This window comes from Mercenaria mercenaria, chromosome 3 (assembly GCF_021730395.1).
Source record: "Mercenaria mercenaria strain notata chromosome 3, MADL_Memer_1, whole genome shotgun sequence".
In the NCBI taxonomy this organism is placed as follows: domain Eukaryota; kingdom Metazoa; phylum Mollusca; class Bivalvia; order Venerida; family Veneridae; genus Mercenaria; species Mercenaria mercenaria.
In genome coordinates, this window is record NC_069363.1 from 58610673 (window position 1) to 58632756 (window position 22084).

Consider the following 22084-nt stretch of genomic DNA (forward strand, 5'->3'; position numbering starts at 1 on the left):
GAAAGTGCATCAAAACTCTAACCTAAAATTCTAAGTAAAAAGGGGGAATAATTAATGAAATATTGGTGCCAGAGTTATGCACCTTGCGTCATATGGTGTGGGTGATGATGTTGAACAACTATTTTAAGTTTGAATCAAATCCATTCAGTAATAACAGAGATAGAGTGAAAGTGCATCAAAACTTTAACCTGAAAATCTATGTGAAAAAGGGGGATAATTCATGAAATATTGGTACCAGAGTTATGGCCCTTATGTCAGATGATGATGAGGAATAAGTATTTCAAGTCTGAATCAAATCCATCAAGTAATTACAGAGATAAGTTGAAAAAAGAGAAAGTGTAAAAAAAACTGGGGACGCGGAAAGACGCCGACGCTGGGTCAAGTAGGATAGCTCTCCTTATACTTTGTATTGTCGAGCTAAAAAACACATTTCATCCTTATATTTACACTTAAAGAAGTTTGCTGCAACAATGGGGCCATGGGACCCTACACTGCTCATCTGAACAGGATAGAGAAAACGTGCAACTTTGGATGCTCCTGGTTGCCAAAGTTCCAGAGGCAGTAGAAGCTAATAACATAGTGCGACAGGTGACTAACTGTTCAAGCATACTGTTTCTTAGGTCTTTCAGCTTTGGTAGGAAAAAACACATGCAGATAACTGAAGCAGGCTCATAGCATTTTGGAAGGTCTCTTTACAATGGTTCTATTTTTACTGCTAGTGTCCAAATTCCCATAAAATTTGGAGAAGACCTTATAATGCTTGAACAAACCAAGTTTGATGAAGGTGCATCCTGCAGTTCATGAGAAAAAGTTTTTTAAGCGTATTTCTATACTTAGCTCAAGTGGCCCTGAAAAGGGGGCAGAAAATTTGGAGAGGACCTTACAATGCTACAGACCAAGTTTGGTGAAGATCCATCAAGCTGTTCATGAAAAGAAGTTGTTTAAAGATACCTCTATTTTTAGCTCAAGTAACACCCTAAAAGGTAGACTTACAAAGTCTGTTGAGATCAAATAGTCTGTAATAATATTAACTTCTTCACACTGACACTAAATTATTTACTCAGAAAAACATTTTCTCTCTAGGCTCATCTCAACAGGTTAGAGACAGAGGCAAGAGATATTGTAAATTTTTTTAGAAAGTGGTATCAGAGAGGATTGATTTTATGGCCAGGTGCTAGGTGCTTTACATTCAATGACTCTAACGACTGATGCCAGTCTACCTAAAAGGGGCAAAGTGCCCATATTTGAACAAATTTGGAAGAGGACCTTACAATGATCCTACAGACCAAGTTTGATGAGGATCCATGAAGTGGTTTGTGAGAATAAGACATCTAAAGGTATTTGAACAAATTTGGGAGAGGACCTTATAATGATGCTAAAGATCAGGTCTGATGAATGTCTATCAAGTGGTTAATAAGAAGTCATTCAAAAGTTTTTTCTATTTTTAGCTCTGGTAGCCTCTTCAAAGGGACCAAGCTGAAACATCTGAATAAACTTGATAGAGAACCAAACCAGGATACTACGGACAAAGTTTTGTGCCATTTTGACCTGTAGTTTCAGAGGAGATGTCATCTCAAGAAAAGTGTAGTCAGATGTACACAATCATGTTGAACAGTGAATGATCACAATAGCTCACCCTGAGCACTTTGTGCTCAGGTGAGGTGAAAGTAAGTTCATTTTTTCCCAAGAGTATCAGAAAATCAAAATAAAAGCAATGTTATCAATCATTTAAACATCTAAATAGAAAAGGAGTAACACCTCCCCATTTACATTGTAATTTTCCTTCTGATAACAAGAGATCACAAAGTGATCTTGGCGCCCACCAATGTGCCATTTTTGTGTGTTCCAAATTTCAAGACTTATTGACTTGCTCAAGGTCAAATTTCATTTCCGTACACAACACTGTGCATGTGGTCTAAATTCGAAAGCTGTTGCTTGAGAAATGTGGAAGTAGGTCACTAGATCAATTTCAAGGACAAAGTTCTTTGTACACAAAACTATGCATGTGCATCAAGTTTGAAGACTGGAGTTTGAGAAATTTGAAAGTAGGTCACTGGGTCAATCTTAAAGGCAAAGTTTATTTCGGTACACAAAACTATGCAAGTGGTCAAAATTTAAAGGCTGTAGCTTGAGAAATGTGAAAGTAGGTCACTAGGTCAATCTTTAGGTCAAAGTTCATTTTGGAACACAAAACTATGCAAGTGGTCCAAATTTGAAGGCTGTAGCTTGAGAAATGTGAAAGCAGGTCACTAGGTCAAAATCAAGGTCAATTTTATTTCGGAATACAAAACTATGCATGTGGTCCGAATTTGAAGCCTGTACCTTCAAAAATGTGAAAATAGGTCACTAGGTCAATGTAAAGGTCAAAGTTTGTTTCGGTAAACAAAACCATGCATGTGGTCAAAATTTGAACGCTGTAGCTTGAGAAATGTGAAAGTAGGTCACAAGGTCAAAATCAAGGTCAAATTTTATTTCAGAATACAAAACTATGCATGTGGTCCAAATTTGAAGCCTGTACCTTCAAAAATGTGAAAGTAGGTCACTAGGTCAATGTAAAGGTCAAAGTTTGTTTCGGTACACAAAACCATGCATGTGGTCCAAATTTGAAGGCTGTAGCTTGAGAAATGTGAAAGTAGGTCACAAGGTCAAAATCAAGGTCAAATTTCATTTCGGAACACAAAATTATGTATGTGGTCCAAATATGAAGCCTGTACCTTCAAAAATGTGAATGTAGGTCACTAGGTCAATGTCAAGGTATAAGTTTATTTCAGTGCACAAAACTATGCATGTGGTCCAAATTTGAAGGTTGTAGCTACAGAAATGTGAAAGTAGGTCACTAGGTCAAAATCAAGGTCAACTCATGTCACGGTTCATCTTGCCACTCAAAACTATACATGTGGTCCAAATTTGAATGTTGTAGATTATTGACAAGAAGTTTTTAAAAGCTTTTCCCCTATATAAGTCTTTATGAACCATATGACCCCCAGGGCGGGGCCATATTTGACCCTGGGGGATAATTTTAACAAACTTGGTAGAGAACCACTAGACGATGCTACATTACAAGCCCTAGGCTTTGTGGTTGGTCAAGAGGTTTTTCAAAGTTTTTCCCTATATAAGTCTTTGTAAACCATGTGACCCCCGGGGCGGGGCTATATTTGACCCTAGGGGGATAATTTGAACAATCTTAGTAGAGACCACTAGATGATGTCACATACAAAATATCAAAGCCCTAGGCCCTGTGGTTTTGGACAAAAGGTTTTTCAAAGTTTTTCCCTATATAAGTCTATATAAACCATGTGACCCCTGGGGCAGGGCCACATTAGACCCCAGGTAAATAATTTGAATCATCTTGGTAGAGACCACTAGATGACGCTTCATACCAAATATCAAAGCCTTAGGCTCTGTGGTTTTGGACAAGAAGATTTTCAAAGTTTTTCCCTATATAAATCTATGTAAATTATAGAAATAAACAAAGGGCCATAACTTACTAAACAAGAGCTGTCGGAGGACAGCAACGCTCGACTATTCAACAGCCTTGTCAATTGAATGAATACAAAAGTCGAAAACGGGGCATAATTTTGTAAAAATGGGAGAAAGGGTTATGGAATCTTCAAAGTGCTTATCAGCTCATAAAGTGAACAAGAGCGTGAAGTTTCAATCCTTTCCCATAAGTGGATACTGAAATACCAGCTTACATACAAAAACTTAACCAAAAAGTCGAAAAAGGGGCATAATTTTGAAAAAAAAATGCAAAGTAGAGTTATGGGACCTATACAGTGCATGTCAGATCATGACAGTAAACAAGTGTGTGAAGTTTCAATCCATTCCCATTAGTGGGTACTGAGATACCAGCTTACATACAAAACCTTAACCAAGAATTTCTAAGTCGAAAAAGGGGCATAATTTTGTAAAAAAGCAAAATAGAGTTATGGAACCTGTGCAATGTAGGTCAGTTTATCACAGTGAACAAGTGTGTGAAGTTTCAATCCATTTCCACAAGTGGTTACTGAGATACAAGCTTACATACAAAACCTTAACCAAGAATTTCTAAGTTGAAAAGGGGGCATAATTTTGTCAAAAAGCAAAACAGAGTTATGGAACCTGTGCAGTGTAGGTCAGTTTATCACAGTGAACAAGTGTGTGAAGTTTCAATCCATTCCCACAAGTGGTTACTGAGATACCAGCTTACATATAAAACCTTAACCAAGAATTTCCAACTCGAAAAGGGGGCATAATTTTGTCAAAAAGCAAAACAGAGTTATGGAACCTGTGCAGTGTAGGTCAGTTTATCACAGTGAATAAGGGTGTGAAGTTTCAATCCATTCCCACAAGTGGTTACTGAGACACCAGCTTACATACAAAACCTTAACCAAATCGGGACGCGGACGCAGACGCCGACGCATGGGTGAGTCCAATAGCTCTACTATTCTTTGAATAGTCGAGCTAAAAATTGTTGTTTATCCAGTCTGATTTTCAGAGGGACACAACTAGGGTATCAATACATCATTCTGACAAAGTCTGGTCAAAATCCCCCTGGTAGTTTCTGAGGAGATGCGATAATGAGAAATTGTTAACGGAAGGACGGACGGAAGGACGACGGACCACGGACGCAGAGTGATTTGAATAGCCCACCATCTGATGATGGTGGGCTAAAAATACAGTTAGTTATCTTTATTTTGAATTTCCATAAATTCAGAAAAATATCACAGTCATGTAGATTCAACTTCAGTCTTAACTGACAGGAAAGTAAGTTTTAGAAATAGCTTTATATTCTTTCTTTGAAATTTTGGTGTCCAATTTAGAAAGGTCTCTTTAAACACACCATTTTGATGGTTTTTTTGGTGAATGAATTAAGAACAAATGTGCAATCTGGTAGAAAAGGCCATCCTTGGTATTATTGCACCAGTGTAGTTTATTTAAAAATAAATATTTTATTATTTCTATACAAGGCATTTAGCGAATGTAAATATATCATTTTATTAAAAACATAAAATATACATTAACAACATAACAATTAAGATATACAACTGGATATAAAGACAACAGTATGTATGTTATCATCTATTAACAATTCACATCAAAACAAACAAGTATTAAGAACTAATTGCTTGATCATGTTAATATTGTCTTTCATAACTTTTGTTATTGCTAGAAACAAAGAAACCAAATGTTTAGTTTCCTTTGATGGAAAATTCAACTGAATTTATAACAGCATGTTTTTAACCATTTTTGTCTTCCATTAGCACTTCAATACTAAAATATATTCTTTTCTGAAAACTTGTGACATGCAACTGATTCTGTAGACTGGTCCTAGTATAATATCAAAATGGTGTAGACTGGTACAATGTACAAGCATAATGGCAAAGGCTGTGACTAAATACAGAGTTGGTGCACCTGTGATATATTATAGACTCCGGTATATACCGGATTAACTAAATTTGAAAGAAAATATCTTAAATGTATATATTTTGTAACCATGGTGATACTAACCCTAACCTCTAGTCAGTATATTATGCATTTGATACTCTAAATGCGTGCGGACATGCAAAAAGATTAGTAATTTTGCCGTGCGCTCCAATGGATAATAATTCCGCGCAGGCGCAGAACGGCTGCACCAACTCTGCAATGAGAAACATTCAATGGCAAAAGTTCTTAGACTGGTTCTAGCATAATGACAAATACCTTGGAACATGTATAATTATAAATAGTAGTTTGGGTATAAATTATACAGGCATATCTAAAGTGTATGAAGGTCAGAAGCCTTTAAACAGAACTGTGTATAATACATCTTATTTTACACTCTTATAAACTCATTTGATTCACTGCTGTACACTTTTAAACATTTTAAATCTACGAAACAAAAAAATCCTCAAGTATTCGTAACTGTTGGAAAAGCAAATATTCATGTAATCACACGGCACGCTTATATTGTACATAATATTTATCTCATATAACGACATGACATATGTAACAATTTTAGCCAATTCAGCATTTTCTCCTCAGGAATGGTCCTCTTCTATTTGACATCATAGCAATGAGAGTTCCTTTGGAACTGTGAACACAAGGGTCATACAAAATTATTGTTGTGAATGCTGGAGCAATGTAACTATATAGTTTTTCAACAGTTTTTCAATCATTCATGCATTCATTCATCTAACCAAACCAATATTCAAGGATTCTGTAACAGAAGTGATTTGTTCAACACTATTTACTTACAATTTCCTTATCTCCATATCATCCGCATCAATAAAACATCACCATTTTGGGTTCAGCACCCTTTTTCATCAGAACTTCAGGTATGAAATGGTGGACAGTTAACCTAACCAGTGCGTAGATTCTGGACCAGTACTAACCTGTTCTCTGCAAGTAACTGCCAACTTGTACACATGAATCAGAGGTGGAGAACTATATGATTTCAGACACAATGTCTTTTATCACACTGTCACAGAGATATATGCCTCACTAAGACAGAAAACTCACGAACATGTAATCTGTAGATCTGCAATCTCAATATTTATGGATGATACTTGTAACACCTTTTATAATCATGACTGTGCACTACCAACAAAGATCAACTGACAGGCATAGCAAAATCTAGCTAAAGGAAATGCTTCCGGTTTAATGTTAGCTGCAGGTTTTGAATATTAGCTTAATGCCATACATGACTTGAACTACTGTCCTGTTAAAGCACATTCTGTAACTCACTGCTGCTTTTATTTCAAGTAAAATTTGTTGCTGTGTTGTTTTACATGCTGTCGGCCTATAAAACATTGGACAGAAAATTGTCTCTGTTTAATGCTATGAACAGTCTTGCAATAACAGGAGAGCACAGTCTTGCATACTCTATTGCTGTTAGCACCAATATAAATATTTTATCACATATGAAGTTCCTATTGTATATCAAATCTTCATCTGTTCTTCTCTGTGATTTTGTCAAACATTGCTCGAACATTCTGACACACCATCTGTGCTTGTTCCTAGGAGAAAATAAAACATTTTTTACTGCAAAATCTCTAAGTTTCGTGGGGGACTAATTTTTGCAGAATTCACAGTTGTGTCATTCCATTAAATTTAATCCCAAAGAAGCAGAACATATCCAATTCATTTTATGTACACTGGTCAAAATCCATGAACTTAAGTCCCATTGTAATAGCCATTTTAGCTAAAAACCATAAAAATATCATGCCCAGAAAATTAAATGATTTTAAGGTATCTGTTTATTACAGGTGCATCTTTGTTTCTATCAACTCTTAATCGGTACATGTATGAAACCCATAAATGGCACTTACTGGCCTCTTCTGAAAGAACTTGCTAAGGAGCTTGCTTTATCTAAACAAGAGCACCGCCTTGCGGGTGCAGACGCTCATCTGATTTTTTTGTTCCTGCATATTAGAAATATTGTCATACCCATGATTTTCTAAGTGCAAAAGGGGCCATAAATCTTGCAAAAAAGCTATGTAGAGTTATGGTACTTGCTGTGCAGAGTCAGTTTTTAGTGGCGAATAACTGCTCCGAGTTTTAAAGCAATAGTTTTGATCCTTAAGGAGAAAAGCTGACCTAACGCAAAACTTAAACAAGAAATCTGATATTTTCTAAGTCCAAAATGGGCCATAATTCTTGCAAAAAGCAGGATGGAGTTATGTTTCTTGCTGTACAGAGTCAGCTTTTGATGGTGAACAAGTGTTGCAAGTTTTAAAGCAATAGCTTCGATAGTTTAGGAGAAAAGTTGACCTAAACACAAAACTTAACTAAGAAATCTGATTTTCTAAGTCCAAAAGGGGCCATAATTCTTGCAAAAAGCAGGATGGAGTTGTGTTTCTTGCTGCACAGAGACAGCTTTTGATGGTGAACAAGCGTTTTAAGTTTTAAAGCAATAGCTTTGATAGTTTAGGAGAAAACCTGACCTAAACACAAAACTTAATTTAGACATCTGATTTTCTAAGTCCAAAAGGGGCTATAACTCTTGCAAAAAGCAGGATGGAGTTATGTTTCTTGCTGTACAGAGTCAGCTATTGATGGTGAACAAGTGTTGCAAGTTTTAAAGCAATAGCTTTGATAGTTTAGGAAATAAGCTGACCTTAACATAAAACTTAACCAGGCATTGCCAACGCTGACGCAGACGCTAATCAAGTGATGAAAATAACTCATCTTTTTTTTCCCAAAAAAAACAGATGAACTAAAACAGTCCAAATGAACACTTAATTTTTTTAAGAAATCAACTGATTTGGCGAAAAAATCACTGAAAAGAAAACCCTTAGTAGACCTTAGCTACCAGCCTATGATCTCAAAAGGGGTCAGAGTCTTTACATCAAAATCTTGAATCTGTGTCACTAGCATCCATAAATTATGCATTTCATAAAGAGTTGTGTTAAGAAAATGTTGGTGAACTGGTGGACCATAGACACTACATGAATGCTTAAAGGGACTTGCCTCAAGACGAACATCAAAATTATTAAAAAAAAACAAAAACATATAGCAATCAATATTAAATTTCATAAACAATTAACTCTTAACATACATGTATATGCTACAGTGTACAGCTAAGTGTGTCTATTTCATATAATGACACTATCACCTGACTAACGTTTCCGATAGCTTTCTATACAATTCACAAACTACAAAAGTATACTTAAAGATAAATAGTGTCTAAAGTATATACAGAAGAATCTTTTTATTTTTTCTTTCTACTGCGAAAAATAATCCTTAATTTCAAATTCTTTTACATAAACCTCGAGGCATGCCCCTTTAATATCATCCCAATGAGATTCAACTTTCAAGCAAAAAGGTGTTTACCTTCACAATAATATTATTGTCAGGATCAGAGATATGGTTTCGTAGTTCCAGCTGTACATGTTCAAGCAATTCAACATATGACAGTATTATATAACCAGATGTGGTGTTTGAGCCAAGGGAGGTATTTGAACAGTTCTTTTTCAAGTAAACAAAGTAGAACTGTATGTCTGTTAGAAAAGGGTGCTTGATAATTTTGAGATAAATTACTATGATCAAAAAACATTTGTTAGCTACATTGTACTTTATATATTCTGAAAATTCAAGAAAAATGTGTATCAAGTTTTAATGATAATAAATATACCTCTGACAGACATTCAAACACGTATGCACTGAACAAAGATTTGTTGACATTTCCTATTTTGAAGGCAATGTTGTTAACACTTCCTCCATCACTGAACTGCACAACCTGTGCTACTGTATGTAACGGGTGGCGCTGTAACACCTCCTGTAAAAGATATGTGTCATTAAAGATCTACCATGCTCATTTTTCCTAAAATACTTACATCATTGGCTATCAGTTTAAATCTAGAAAAATTTCATCTAATTTATTTAACTTGACTATATATACTAGACTTAGTGTGTATGAACAGCTACAATCGCAATTTAATTTCATATCTAGCAAACAGCCATTTGTTAAAAAGACTTCCAGATTTTTTGTAGAATATACTATGTTTACTTATATACACAAAACATGTATTTATTAGTATTTTACACCTAAAATACAGTACCCTTTATAAATACAATTCTAACACGACCAACAAATAGCCTACATACATGTAGAACAAAATCTATCTCGGGTTATTCTGCAATAAACCACTCACGTGCAATGACGTCAATCATCCGATCCAGGTGCGTAGCACGGCCGTAAAAAGTAGTTACCATTTTTTCTAACACTGTTGATACTAATATGTCGTGTTAGAATCGAAATAATAAGTTCCCAAGTGTGATTTATGGTAGAATAACCCGACTTTTTCTTTCTTATGCGAAACAATATATCACTCAGGCCTACGGCCTTCGTGATATATTCTTCCGCATAAGAACTCAAAACTTACGATAAACCACGTTTGGGAACTTATTATTTCTTAGATAAACATGTATATTTTATGCTGACCCAGATACACAGTGTGATTATTGTCCTTATTTTCGAACTTAAAATTTGGGCATATTATATGTTTAAAAACAACTATCAGAACATAATGATTGGAAAAAAAATTCCTTTGTAAAACATCTTAGGGACGGACTGAGCTACCAACAAAAGCTAAACAATATACCCTCTATTTTTTGAAGACGGATGATGAGAGGAAGGTATAAATATATGTTTGATACCAGTACAAAGCAAGAGTTTATCATCTGATATTTTGCTGCAAAGTTTAAGCCAAATTATCCAGAACAAAATCAAATATACTGTTAAAACTCTATGTAGTGTAACTTTGTTTCTCATGCCTGTAAATATATACGTGACTATCACAAATTTTTAAATAGTACATGTAGCATACAATAACAAGAGAGCCAAGATGGCCCTAGGTCGCTCACCTAAGAAACACTCCATAACAGTGTAAAACATGTTTGACCTAGTGATTTCATGGAAACAAATATTCTGACCAATTTTCATTAAGATTGGACCAAAAAATTGGTCTCTTGCGATAAAACAAGCATTTTCTTAGATATGACCTAGTTTTTGACCCTAGATGACCCATGTTCAAACTCGACCTATTTTTTAACAAGGCAATCATTCTGACCAAAATTCATGAGGATCAACTGAAAAATACAGCCTCTATCACATACAGAAGTTTTTTCTTTGATTTGACCAAGTGACCTAGTTTTTGACCTCAGATGACCCATATTCAAATTCGACCTAGATTTCATTAAGGCAATCAACCTGACCAAATTTCATAAATATCAACTGAAAAAAACAGTCTCTATCGCATACACAAGATTTTTCTTTATTTTGACCTAGTGACCTAGTTTTTGACCTCAGATAACCCATATTCAAAACCGACCTAGTTTTCATCAAGGCAATCACTCTGACCAAATTTCATGAAGATCAATTGAAAAGTACATCCTCTATTGCATACACAAGATTTTTCTTCGATTTGACCTAGTGACCTAGTTTTTGACCCCAGATGACCCATTTTCGAAATCAGCCTAGATTTTATCAAGGTAATCATTCTGGCTAAATTTCATGAAGATCAGTTGAAAAATACAGCCTCTATTGCATACACAAGTTTTTTCTTTGATTTGACCTAGTGATCTAGTTTTTGACCCCAGATGACCCATTTTCGAACTTGGTCTAAATTTCATCAAGGCAATCATTCTGACCAAAATTCATGAAGAACAATTGAAAAATACAGCCTCTATCGCATACACAAGGTTTTTACGTGATATGACCTAGTGACCTAGTTTTTGACCCCAGATGACCCATTTTCGAACTCGGCCTAGATTTCATCAAGGTAATCATTCTGACCAAAATTCATGAAGATCAATTGAAAAATACCGCCTCTATTGCATACACAAGGTTTTTCTTTGATTTGATCTAGTGACCTAGTTTTTGACCCGAGATGACCCATTTTCGAACTCGGCCTAGATTTCATCAAGGCAATCATTCTGACCAAAATTCATGAAGATCAATTGAAAAATACAGCCTCTATCGCATACACAAGGTTTTTCTTTGATTTGACCTAGTGACCTAGTTTTTGACCCGAGATGACCCATTTTCGAACTCGGCCTAGATTTCATCAAGGTTATCATTCTGACCAATATTCATGAAGAAGAATTGAAAAATACAGCCTCTATCGCATACACAAGGATTTTCTTTGATTTGACCTAGTGACCTAGTTTTTGACCCGAGATGACCCATTTTCGAACTCGGCTTAGATTTCATCAAGGTTATCATTCTGACCAATATTCATGAAGATTAAATGAAAAATACAGACTCTATCGCATACACAAGGTTTTTCTTTGATTTGACCTAGTGACCTAGTTTTTGACCCGAGATGACCAATTTTCGAACTCGGCCTAGATTTCATCAAGGTTATCATTCTGACCAATATTCATGAAGATTAATTGAAAAATACAGCCTCTATCGCATACACAAGCTAAATGTTGACAGACGACGGACGACAGAGGACAGACGCCAGACGACGGATATCGAGCGATCAGAAAAACTCACCTGAGCATTGCTCAGGTGAGCTAAAAACCGACAGAAAATGGCTAAGAGGAAAAGGCTGATACCTGTGCCTTCATGTCCAGGACTTTCACACCATGTATTGACACACTGATCTTGACTTTATCATCTTCCTGCGGTGATATTGGTAACTTTCCCTCTATCTGTAAAATAAGACAAGATAGCATCTGTTTTTTTCTTTCTACAGGAAGCATGACCTTGGATAACTAATCTGAATCAAACTACACTCTGAGCTAGATAATGGTTGACAGAAAATAATCCTCATTTGTTTTCTCGGTCGAAAGGGAATTTTCACACGTTATGCAGGTAAAGTTCTTACTAGTTCATTTTTGAACTATACATGACATTTTGACAACATTTTCAAAGAGAATTTCCGCATGATTAAAAATACATACAAGCCTTAAGTTTTTCATAAATACATGTAGATATACTCATATTTCAGGCATAATTTTTGATGTGTTTTATGGAGTGGACATGTCAAAACAATATCTATCTTAGAAAAATACATGTCCCATACTTTCTTTGGTGTTTAGTTTTCATTCAAAGGTCTTTTAAGATGGCAAGTAATTCTTTTTTAAAATGGGCCTGGTTTTGTATGATAAATCTGATTGTACAAATATTTTCACACAAAGCAATTAAAAAAATATTTATTATTGTGCAACCTGCAACTCTTAGCAGATAAGGAATCAGTAATCAGAATGTAATCTCTGAATAAATACCTTCTGCCAATCAGGTGTCTGTAAGCCATGTATTATCAGAATATATAGTGAACAAGGAGCTGCGTTCAATAAACGCTTGATGCCCCCAGTGGCATCCTTGTCGATAGATTTTGCACCTAAGTCCAAAACGAGGTCAAGGTCAAACTGAGGTCAGGTGATGTCTGAAGATGAGGAATGGTCACAGGTTACATCTGCAGTAGTATCAAGTCATTCTAGTAAGGGGTATTGATGCTAGACGAAACGGTCCCATTTGGTTAACCTCGTACGGACGGAAGAACGAACGGGACAATCACTATATGCCTCCCGCATCAGTAGATGCTGGGCACATAAAAATCTTGACAGCATTTTTCATGAGCAAAGATTATCTACAATTGTCAGTATTTCTTAACACCAAAGACTGAATTTATCATCAGTCCCCATTGTGCACAAAGTCATTAATTAGATGTCAGTCTGTTAAAATTTACATTTCATCAAAAGGGCTTGACAAATTCTTTGTAAACAACTCATCCTGCAGGAAGAGATGCCTAGAATATTTATTTATCCGGCTATAAGTTTTATTTGTCCGGCAATTCACTAAGCAAATTTTTACAGACAGAGTCTTTTTAGTAATCAATACATAATGTAATCTAGTTCTAAACTACTGAGCTTATAATGCTTATACCATAAAGTATCACGATGGACTTAAGAGTTGCAAACAACAAACCAACTTCTATTTTAGATCTTAAGCTATCCAGCTTCTGCACAGTCTGTTTCCTACTGGTTTATTATATTTTTGGTTAAAAATCACACTCACCCTGCAGGCCGAGTACTACAGCAATTTCCACACACCCAGGGCCGCTTTCTACTCGTATTTACGAGCAGATGAATAGATTTGTAGAGCATTGGCACTATTATAGGTCATTTGGCGACTTTCCAGCATTTTGTGGTTGAGGAAGACCCCAGTTGCCCCTCCAAGCAAATTTCATCACGGGCTTGCTCCTGGGTATAACCACCGACATTCTTGGCTTCCTCACATGAAGAAGGCTTAAACCCGCATTGATGAGGTGCAAGAGATTTGGTCAGCAATAACCACTTGGCCATGATGGCCCCTCAATGAGAACAGTTTGTTTGTTTGTTTGTTTTGGGTTTAACGCCGTTTTTCAACAGTATTTCAGTCATGAAACGGCGGGCAGTTAACCTAACCAGTGTTCCTGGATTCTGTACCAGTACAAACCTGTTCTCCGCAAGTAACTGCCAACTTCCCCACATGAATTATCAGAAGTGGAGGACTAATGATTTCAGACACAATGTCGTTTATCAAATAGTCACGGAGAACATACAGAATTTGCAACAAAATTCCACTGATACAAAAGGAAACATCACCCTTTTACCAGACAGATATTAATAATATATGTTTATGGTGAAGTTTTGATTTGTTAATACAAAGACCTACCTGGGACTCCTCTATTCTATCCACTAGTTGAGCTTCTCTGTCCCGAGTTATGGAATGACTCATTACAATGTCTGGGACTATTCCTACAAAGTACACCTCATACATGGACTTAAACCTCTCACTGCCATCTTTGCTGTCCTTTAAAGGTGCCACTTCATTACCAGAGGGGTGCTGTAAAAAATAATACAAAAACAATTTACAAAAAAAAACCCATCTGAAACACAAAGTTAGACAGATCATTACAGTATCACTTCTAATCAACTTGAAAATGCAGGAATTAAATGAAGGGTCAAAATACTTCAAGAAAGCCATATAAAACATGGGATCTATGAAGTCAGTAAACAGACTGGCAGAGATCCAGGCCAGACCACTCCCAGGACTTCCTAAATACCATTCCACTGCAATATCAAGCACACTTTTTATTTTTCATGTAACTACCGTTACAAAAAAATTTACATGTATGTCGTATGTAATTTTCCCTGACTTGTCTTGTTTCTCAGACAAGTTTATGTATACAAATTTATGCAGATCAAGTTCAGCTTGTATTAAGAGTGCTAAGAAAAAGTCAAACTTTGTTCGCTCAAACTTAGACAATTCGTACACCACCCTTCACTTGAACTCAAGGTCAGGTCCTGGCAAAATCCCTTATGATGTACTGTGAAATCATTAATATTCGTGGGGGACTAACTTTCGTGGATTTCATGGTTGAGTCAATCCACGAAATTTAATCCCAACGAACAAGTAATATTCTCGTTCATTTTATGCTCAAAAGTTGTAATCGACGAATTCATATCCCAACAAAATTGCCGTTTTGACCAAAACCACGGAATTTCATGCCCATGCAATTAAATGATTTTACAGTATTTTGTTCAATGGCTTTAACTATCATTATCTCAATCTAATTTTGCAGGTCCCGTCAAGTTTGCGTAAACAAAGTTCGACTGTAGTTTTCACAGATGCTCAAAAGCTGGAACTACACATACACTTTTAGCCCATAAATGTTTATTTAAAATTTCAAGAACTGTGGAGAAAACTTTCTGTTATCATGAGCAGAAAAATTCTATACTTGATAAAAGGCTGTTCAGATGATGCCTATGTCAGGTAAGGGCTGGTACAACTCTGAAATAGGGGTGTAACGATACGCTAGTCTCACGGTACAATACGTATCGTGATACAGATGCAACGATACGGTACATATCACGATACAAATTGAGTACCATAAGTAAGCATTTATCTGATAAAATGAAAAAAAATAATGTTCCTACACTTGGAAATTTTACTTTAAAGTTTAAGAAACTGTAATGAATGATACATTTGTTTAGTTACTGTACTATCTTTAACACTGATTGTATGAAAGATATCATTTAATGTTTCTAGTTTTCACTGTATCAGGGACATGTCTACAGGTCTAGGTCAAAATAAAAAAATCCAACTATAGTTTTAATGTTGTGACTTAAGATGGTTACCTAAATGAAATACAACTGCTACTGAGACAGAATTTCGCTATACATAATAATCAAGTATGTTCTGACATCAAAGTTTTAAGGCATCCATCAGTAAGCATGACACCTTAAATTCTGTAAATTGTGGAAACCCAATTTTTTCATTGGATATTGTAAAATCTTATTATTTTGTGGGCATGAAATTTCATGGTTTTGGCAAAAAAGTAACTATATTTAACCTTTACTCTGCTTAATTTCAACAAGAGGACCATGATGGTCCTGAATCGCTCACCTCTTCCCACATGACCCAGTTTTGAGTATGACATTGTTTTTTCTATTATTTGACATAGTGACCTAGTTTTTGAGCTCATGTGACCCAGTTTTAAACCTGACCTAGATATTATCAAGATAAAAATTCTGACCAATTTTCATGAAGATCCATTGAAAAATACAGTCTCTAGAGAGGTCACAAGGTTTTTCTATTATTTGACCTATTGACCTAGTTTTCGAAGGTATGTGACCCTGTTTTGAACTTTATCTAGATATCATCAAGGTGAACATTCTCATTAATTTTCAAGAAGATCTCGTTAAAAATATGGCCTCTAGAGAGGTCAAAAGATTTTTCTAATTTTAGACCTACTGACCTAGTTTTTGACCGCAGTTGACCCAGTTTCAAATTTGACCTAGATATCATCAAGATGAACATTCAGACCAACTTTCATACAGATCCCATGAAAAGTATGGCCTCTAGAGAGGTCACAAGATTTTTTTATTATTTGACCTACTGACCTAGTTTTTTACAGCACATGACCCAGTTTCAAACCTGACCTAGAAATCATCAAGGTGAACATTCTCACCAATTTTCATGAAGATTCGTTCAAGGGTATGGCCTCTAGAGAGGTCACAAGGTTTTTCTATTTCAAGACCTACTGACCTAGTTTTTGATCGCAGTTGACCCAGTTTCAAACTTGACCTATATATCATCAAGATAAACATTCAGACCAGCTTTCATACAGATCCCATGAAAAATATGGCCTCTAGAGAGGTCACAACGTTTTTTCATTATTTGACCTACTGACCTACTTTTTGTTGGCATGTGACCCACTTTCGAACCTGACCTAGATATCATCAAGATGAATACTCTGACCAATTTTTATGGAGATCCATTCACAAGTATGGCCTCTAGAGAGGTCACAAGGTTTTTCTATTTCAAGACCTACTGACCTAATTTTTGACCGCACATGACCCTGTTTCAAACTTGACCTAGATATCATCAAGATGAACATTCAGACCAATTTTCATACAGATCCCATGAAAAATATGGCCTTTAGAGAGGCCACAATGTTTTTCCATTATTTGACCTAATGACCTAGTTTTTGAAAGCACGTGACTCACTTTCAAACTTGATCTAGATATCATCAATATGAACATTCAGACCAATTTTCATACAGATCCCATGAAAAATATGGCCTCTAGAGAGGTCACAAGGTTTTTCTATTATTTGCCCTACTGACCTAGTTTTTGAAGGCACGTGACCCACTTTCGAACTTGACCTAGATATCATCAAGGTGAACATTCTGACCAATTTTCATGAAGATCTCATGAAATATATGGCCTCTAGAGAGGTCACAAGGTTTTTCTATTTTTAGACCTACTGACCTAGTTTTTAACGGCACGTGACCCAGTTTCGAACTTGACCTAGATATCATCAAGATGAACATTCAGACCAACTTTCATACAGATCCCATGAAAAATATGGCCTTTAGAGAGGTCACAAGGTTTTTGTATTATTTAACCTACTGACCTAGTTTTTGATGGCACGTGACCCACTTTCGAACTTGATCTAGATATCATCAAGGTGAACGTTCTGACCAATTTTCATGAAGATCTTGTGAAATATATTGACTCTAGAGAGGTCACATGGTTTTTCTATTTTTAGACCTACTTACCTAGTTTTTGATGGCACGTGACCCAGTTTCCAACTTGACCTAGATATCATCAAGCTGAACATTCTGACCAATTTCCATGAAGATCTCATGAAATATATGGCCTCTAGAGAGGTCACAAGTTTTTTCTATTTTTAGACCTACTGACCTAGTTTTAATCGGCACATGACCCAGTTTCGAACTTGACCTAGATATCATCAAGGTGAATACTCTGACCAACTTTCATAAAGATCCCATGAAAAATGTGACCTCTAGAGTGGTCACAAGCAAAAGTTTACGGACTGACGCATAAACGCACATACGGACGACGGATGCTGCACGATCACAAAAGCTCACCTTGTCACTTTGTGACAGGTGAGCTAAAAATGCACTGGTCCATCATTCAATTTGGGCAATATCATTTATTATTCAAAAGGTACGTTGTTCACTGAAAATTTACAGACTGAATAGCAAACAGTGCAGACCATGATCAGCCTGCACAGATGTGCAGACTGATCTTGGTCTGCACTGGTCGCAAAGGCAGAATCACTTGCCACCAACAAGCTAAGGTTAATTAATTTCATGAATTAACATACCTACAAAATCCATGAAAATTAATTCCCCAAAAATATTAACGATTTCACCATGTTCACAGCATTTATAAATCTCAATTTACACCAATCTATCTATATGCTGTTATGGCTCATTTTTATTTAATGACACAATTATTACACTAATGTGTATTTACTTGTGAGGATTATGTTGCATGCAAAAATATGCAGGACATTTCCATAATAGCTTGAGAATACACGTACATGTATGTTGAGAACACATGACGTCGGGATCCATGTTCAATGTAAAAATACTTCGTTCTACCCAAGTGGAAACGACTGACTAAAAAAGACCTGGAGTGCCTGTGATAAATTACATACAGATGCTGGTATTTGAATGATAAGTATTTTTAATGCAGGGGTTCCATTAGACCTGAAAACCCAGAGTCCCAGGACCCTTGGGTCCAAATTTTGAAGGGTCCTTTTCTCAAATACAGGAGTCTTGTTCCAACACGTCAATATCATTGACTAAATTTTCTTATATAATTATAAGTCTATCCAATTAAAGTATTAAAATAACAACAAACTTAAAAAAAAGAAATCAAGCTTCCATTCCTAACTGCAATAAATGTTAAATCACTAAAACCCATAAAGCATTTCACTGGCCTTTTAATAATATTGAATGTGTATTGCACTGGCCATGAATCTGTCAACAGCAGTGACATCACATGGAATAAACATGTTTCTTTGATGTTGCTAGTGTCGGCATGCATCAAAACAAGATATTTTAGTGTCATTAGGTATGTCTGTAAGTAGTGTAAAGTCATTAAGTTTTATAGTGTTTTAAAAATACGAGTAAAATTTACTGGATTTAATGAAATCTGCTCGACTTAACCACGTTCACACTTCTCGGTGTTGAAGTAGGTGGGGTTTAAATTATGCCATCGTGTATTCGAGTCAAGTTGACAAGTTTGCAAATTGCTTTCAGTGACCGTGAGTGTTTATTTAGAATACAGTCTAGCTAATCATGGAAACAGTTTTATTGTAGGAAATGAATGATAAGATTATCAAAGGAAAATGTCCCCGGGTCTCGAGTGACGCACATGCAAGCATGATCACATGCCGGGTCCGTTGACCGTCTTTTGAAAATCTCTCGGGTCCGGACCCAGGGTCATCATCATCATCATCATCATCATCTTCAGTACTTTAGTCGCCTCACTCTAGAAGAGTGTCCCGGGTAAAATGGAACCCGTTTAATGTACACATTTTGTAACCATTGTAATCCTCTCCCTAAGCTTTAGTCAGTTTATTATACATATTATACACTACTGGTACTGACGATAAACCCGAACAGAAAATGAGGTTTTTTACCTATTACTTTTTTATTTCTGCAATTTGTAATCAATTGTTGGTATCAAAATAAAGCTTAACATTTGCTGATAACTTTGCATCATTCAAATTTATATTTAGTTAGCAAACGCACACAAAGAGAGGCCCTGAAAGGGGTTATTAAAATGGGGACTGTAAGCAGGTTGACTGATGATAAATTCGAACACTTTGTCATCTACAAAATTTTCTTCGTAGTATTATATTGAAACTTTCCCCAAAAAGCTGCAACAGCCATTTCTGATCAAGTAATGGAAAGTTACCCAATGTCAGGCCTTCAAGTGGCTACAGTGAGCATGCGCAAAAAACACCCTCTTCCCCAGTAATTTTGGATAAATATTTCTTATACAGATCAATATAAGTCATTTATTTATACAGAATATTTACCAATTTTGTTTTTATTTACACAAGTTTGTATTCTAAATGGAAACTATTAGATGGTGTGTTCAATTTTATAAATAACCGATTGCAATAAAATATTTCCAAGGTGGTCGTTTTTATCATCTGTCCGGGTTTATCATCAGTACCAGTAAATGTGTGAGGACAAGTAGATTTAAATAATTTGCACAATTCTGCCATACGCTCCAAATTTTATTTAAATCACTTCCGGACATCTGCAGATGAACACTCGAGTGCAATGAACAACATCAAGTGGAATCTGGCAAGTACTTGAAAATGCAGCTCTGTGACTGATCAGTTAGAACTCATGATGTCATGATAAAGTTATGAATCCAGACGAATTTAGCCTCGTCTATTACAGTACTATCCGATTTTATATCATCCGAATTATAGGTTGTTACTAAGTTTTTTTTTCAGTTTTTCACGCACGATTATAGTTTAATTGACAGAAATGATAAGAAATTCAATAAAGTCATCGCTTACGTAAGAATCATCCATATCTTTCGACCCATGATGAGAAAGTTTTTGCTTTTTCTTCTGAAACATCTTGGTAAATAGCCGATTCCGATTGTACGGAAACCACCGAAAATTTACGGACGGAAGGCTAATATAATTACGAATGGTAATACCGTCATCTTAATCAAGGCAAATTTATGTATATTTTATTTTATTATTACAAAAGTAGAAGCAAAGTATTTAATATTGATGATACGTATGTTTGATGAAGTATTGCACTTGACATAAGCAAAGACCTAAAATAACAAGATATTTGAATCACATTCAATCAAAGAAGTAATACGTTCAGCAGTCGGTACCGTACAGACACGAGATAGCAGTTTGCAGGATACTTTCACTCAACAGAACTGGACAGGCTAGTTAATGGTGCGTCGTTATTTCACACCTAACGATGTGACACTAGGTTGTGTAGTACAGCGAAAGGGTCTATACCGTGCACTGGAAGTATTTATGAAATTTGGTTGCCCGACCAAGATAGCGTTTTAGCATATTAAGTATTAATTTAATAAAAATATATTGCCTTAGGGAACATATGAATATAAACACTCTTATTTTAAGGTTGTCAAAGATTTGCATTGATAAGTACACATTTTGCGAAAATTAATTAGAAATGTAAGTTTATGAAATTATTATTATACTCCTTTTGCCTATCTCGGACCAAGACAGATCGAAAATAGATATACTTCGAAGCTATGAGCTGTTTTCATACTTGCCATTTGTTTCAGGTTGTTGAAGTATTCAAATTTGAATATAAAACTATAAATTATATCAAAAGCTAAAAAAATAGTCCACTTTTTACATTTTTTCATATTAAAGGGAGACAATTACAAAATTTCATAAAAAGTATCAAAGTAAACATTTCCAGAAGAGGTATAACTCTATGTAATAAGTCTTTGTTCCTGAAATACAAGAAAACTGAAAAAAAATATCATAAAATGTTGCTCAAATGATAAATCATATGATTTAGCTTTAAACAAAACCGGGTGATATGTATGGAGATGATACCCGGAGTTACAGTAAGTTGTAGAAATGAATGAACTTGAGTATAGAATATGAAAGATCGGTCGCAAAGTTTCAAACCCGGACCCCCACCCCGAAACATGCCCGCTCAGTCTGTTTAAAACACAACAATAAAAAAAGAGGTAAATATGTAATATGGAAATGGGAGGGTAGTGATAGCAATGAACTTTCGTGTTTTAACAATTTACTGCTAACGTTTTTCTTTTGTTTTTGGATTATTTAATTTTTTATTTCTTTCTTTTATATTTGAAATAATACTAGCATATCTTTTTAACACAGAATTAAAAAGAAAACCCGGTCTGGTCGGACTACGAACTATTTCAGCCTATGCTTATACAACTATTCACATAATGTTAACTTTTTGTTTTTTAAAATGAACATTTCAAAGCATGGATTACAAATGTGTGCAATTCAGATGTTAAAGTATTATACCCCACACAATGTCCAATGCAATTTTCCCATTAGTTTAACTTGAATAATATATCTTATTTACAAGCGTTTTTATATCTCGTGCGCAAAATCGTTATTTTCAATTTCTGCGCATGTGATATTATACAATAATTGCCTTTTGGTGAGGTCGATATGAGCCGCGCCATGAGAAAACCAACATCCGCGCAGTCTGGGCAGGATCCATGCTGTTTGCTAACGGTTTCTCTAATCGCAATAGACAATGTTGGTTTTCTCATGGCGTGGCTCATATGTGGATTTATCGGCCTG

General features: G+C 35.6%; 1 protein-coding gene across 1 annotated transcript; it reads right to left on the reverse strand.

Annotated features, from left to right (window-relative positions):
• Positions 1-4868: 4868 nt before the first annotated feature.
• On the reverse strand, positions 4869-20383 carry LOC123524639 (integrin beta-1-binding protein 1-like). Its single transcript, XM_053538677.1, has 5 exons — positions 20315-20383; positions 14129-14299; positions 12025-12120; positions 9095-9238; positions 4869-6977 (listed from the first exon to the last, which is right to left on the reverse strand). Exons 1-5 carry the CDS (start codon positions 20375-20377, stop codon positions 6909-6911), a joined length of 543 nt encoding a protein of 180 aa, XP_053394652.1. The 5' UTR covers positions 20378-20383; the 3' UTR covers positions 4869-6908.
• Positions 20384-22084: the final 1701 nt, after the last annotated feature.

What these genes read in the sequence shown, in the direction of transcription:
- LOC123524639 (XM_053538677.1), bottom strand. Translation starts at nt 20,377, where the DNA reads ATGTTTCAGAAGAAAAAGCAAAAACTTTCTCATCATGGGTCGAAAGAT. An exon ending in AAGATATGGATGATTCTTAC is followed by an intron (nt 14,300 to 20,314) that starts GTAAGCGATGAC and finishes TATTTTTTACAG; the next exon opens with CACCCCTCTGGTAATGAAGT. An exon ending in TCCTGGACATGAAGGCACAG is followed by an intron (nt 9,239 to 12,024) that starts GTATCAGCCTTT and finishes TATCTTTTACAG; the next exon opens with GAGGTGTTACAGCGCCACCC.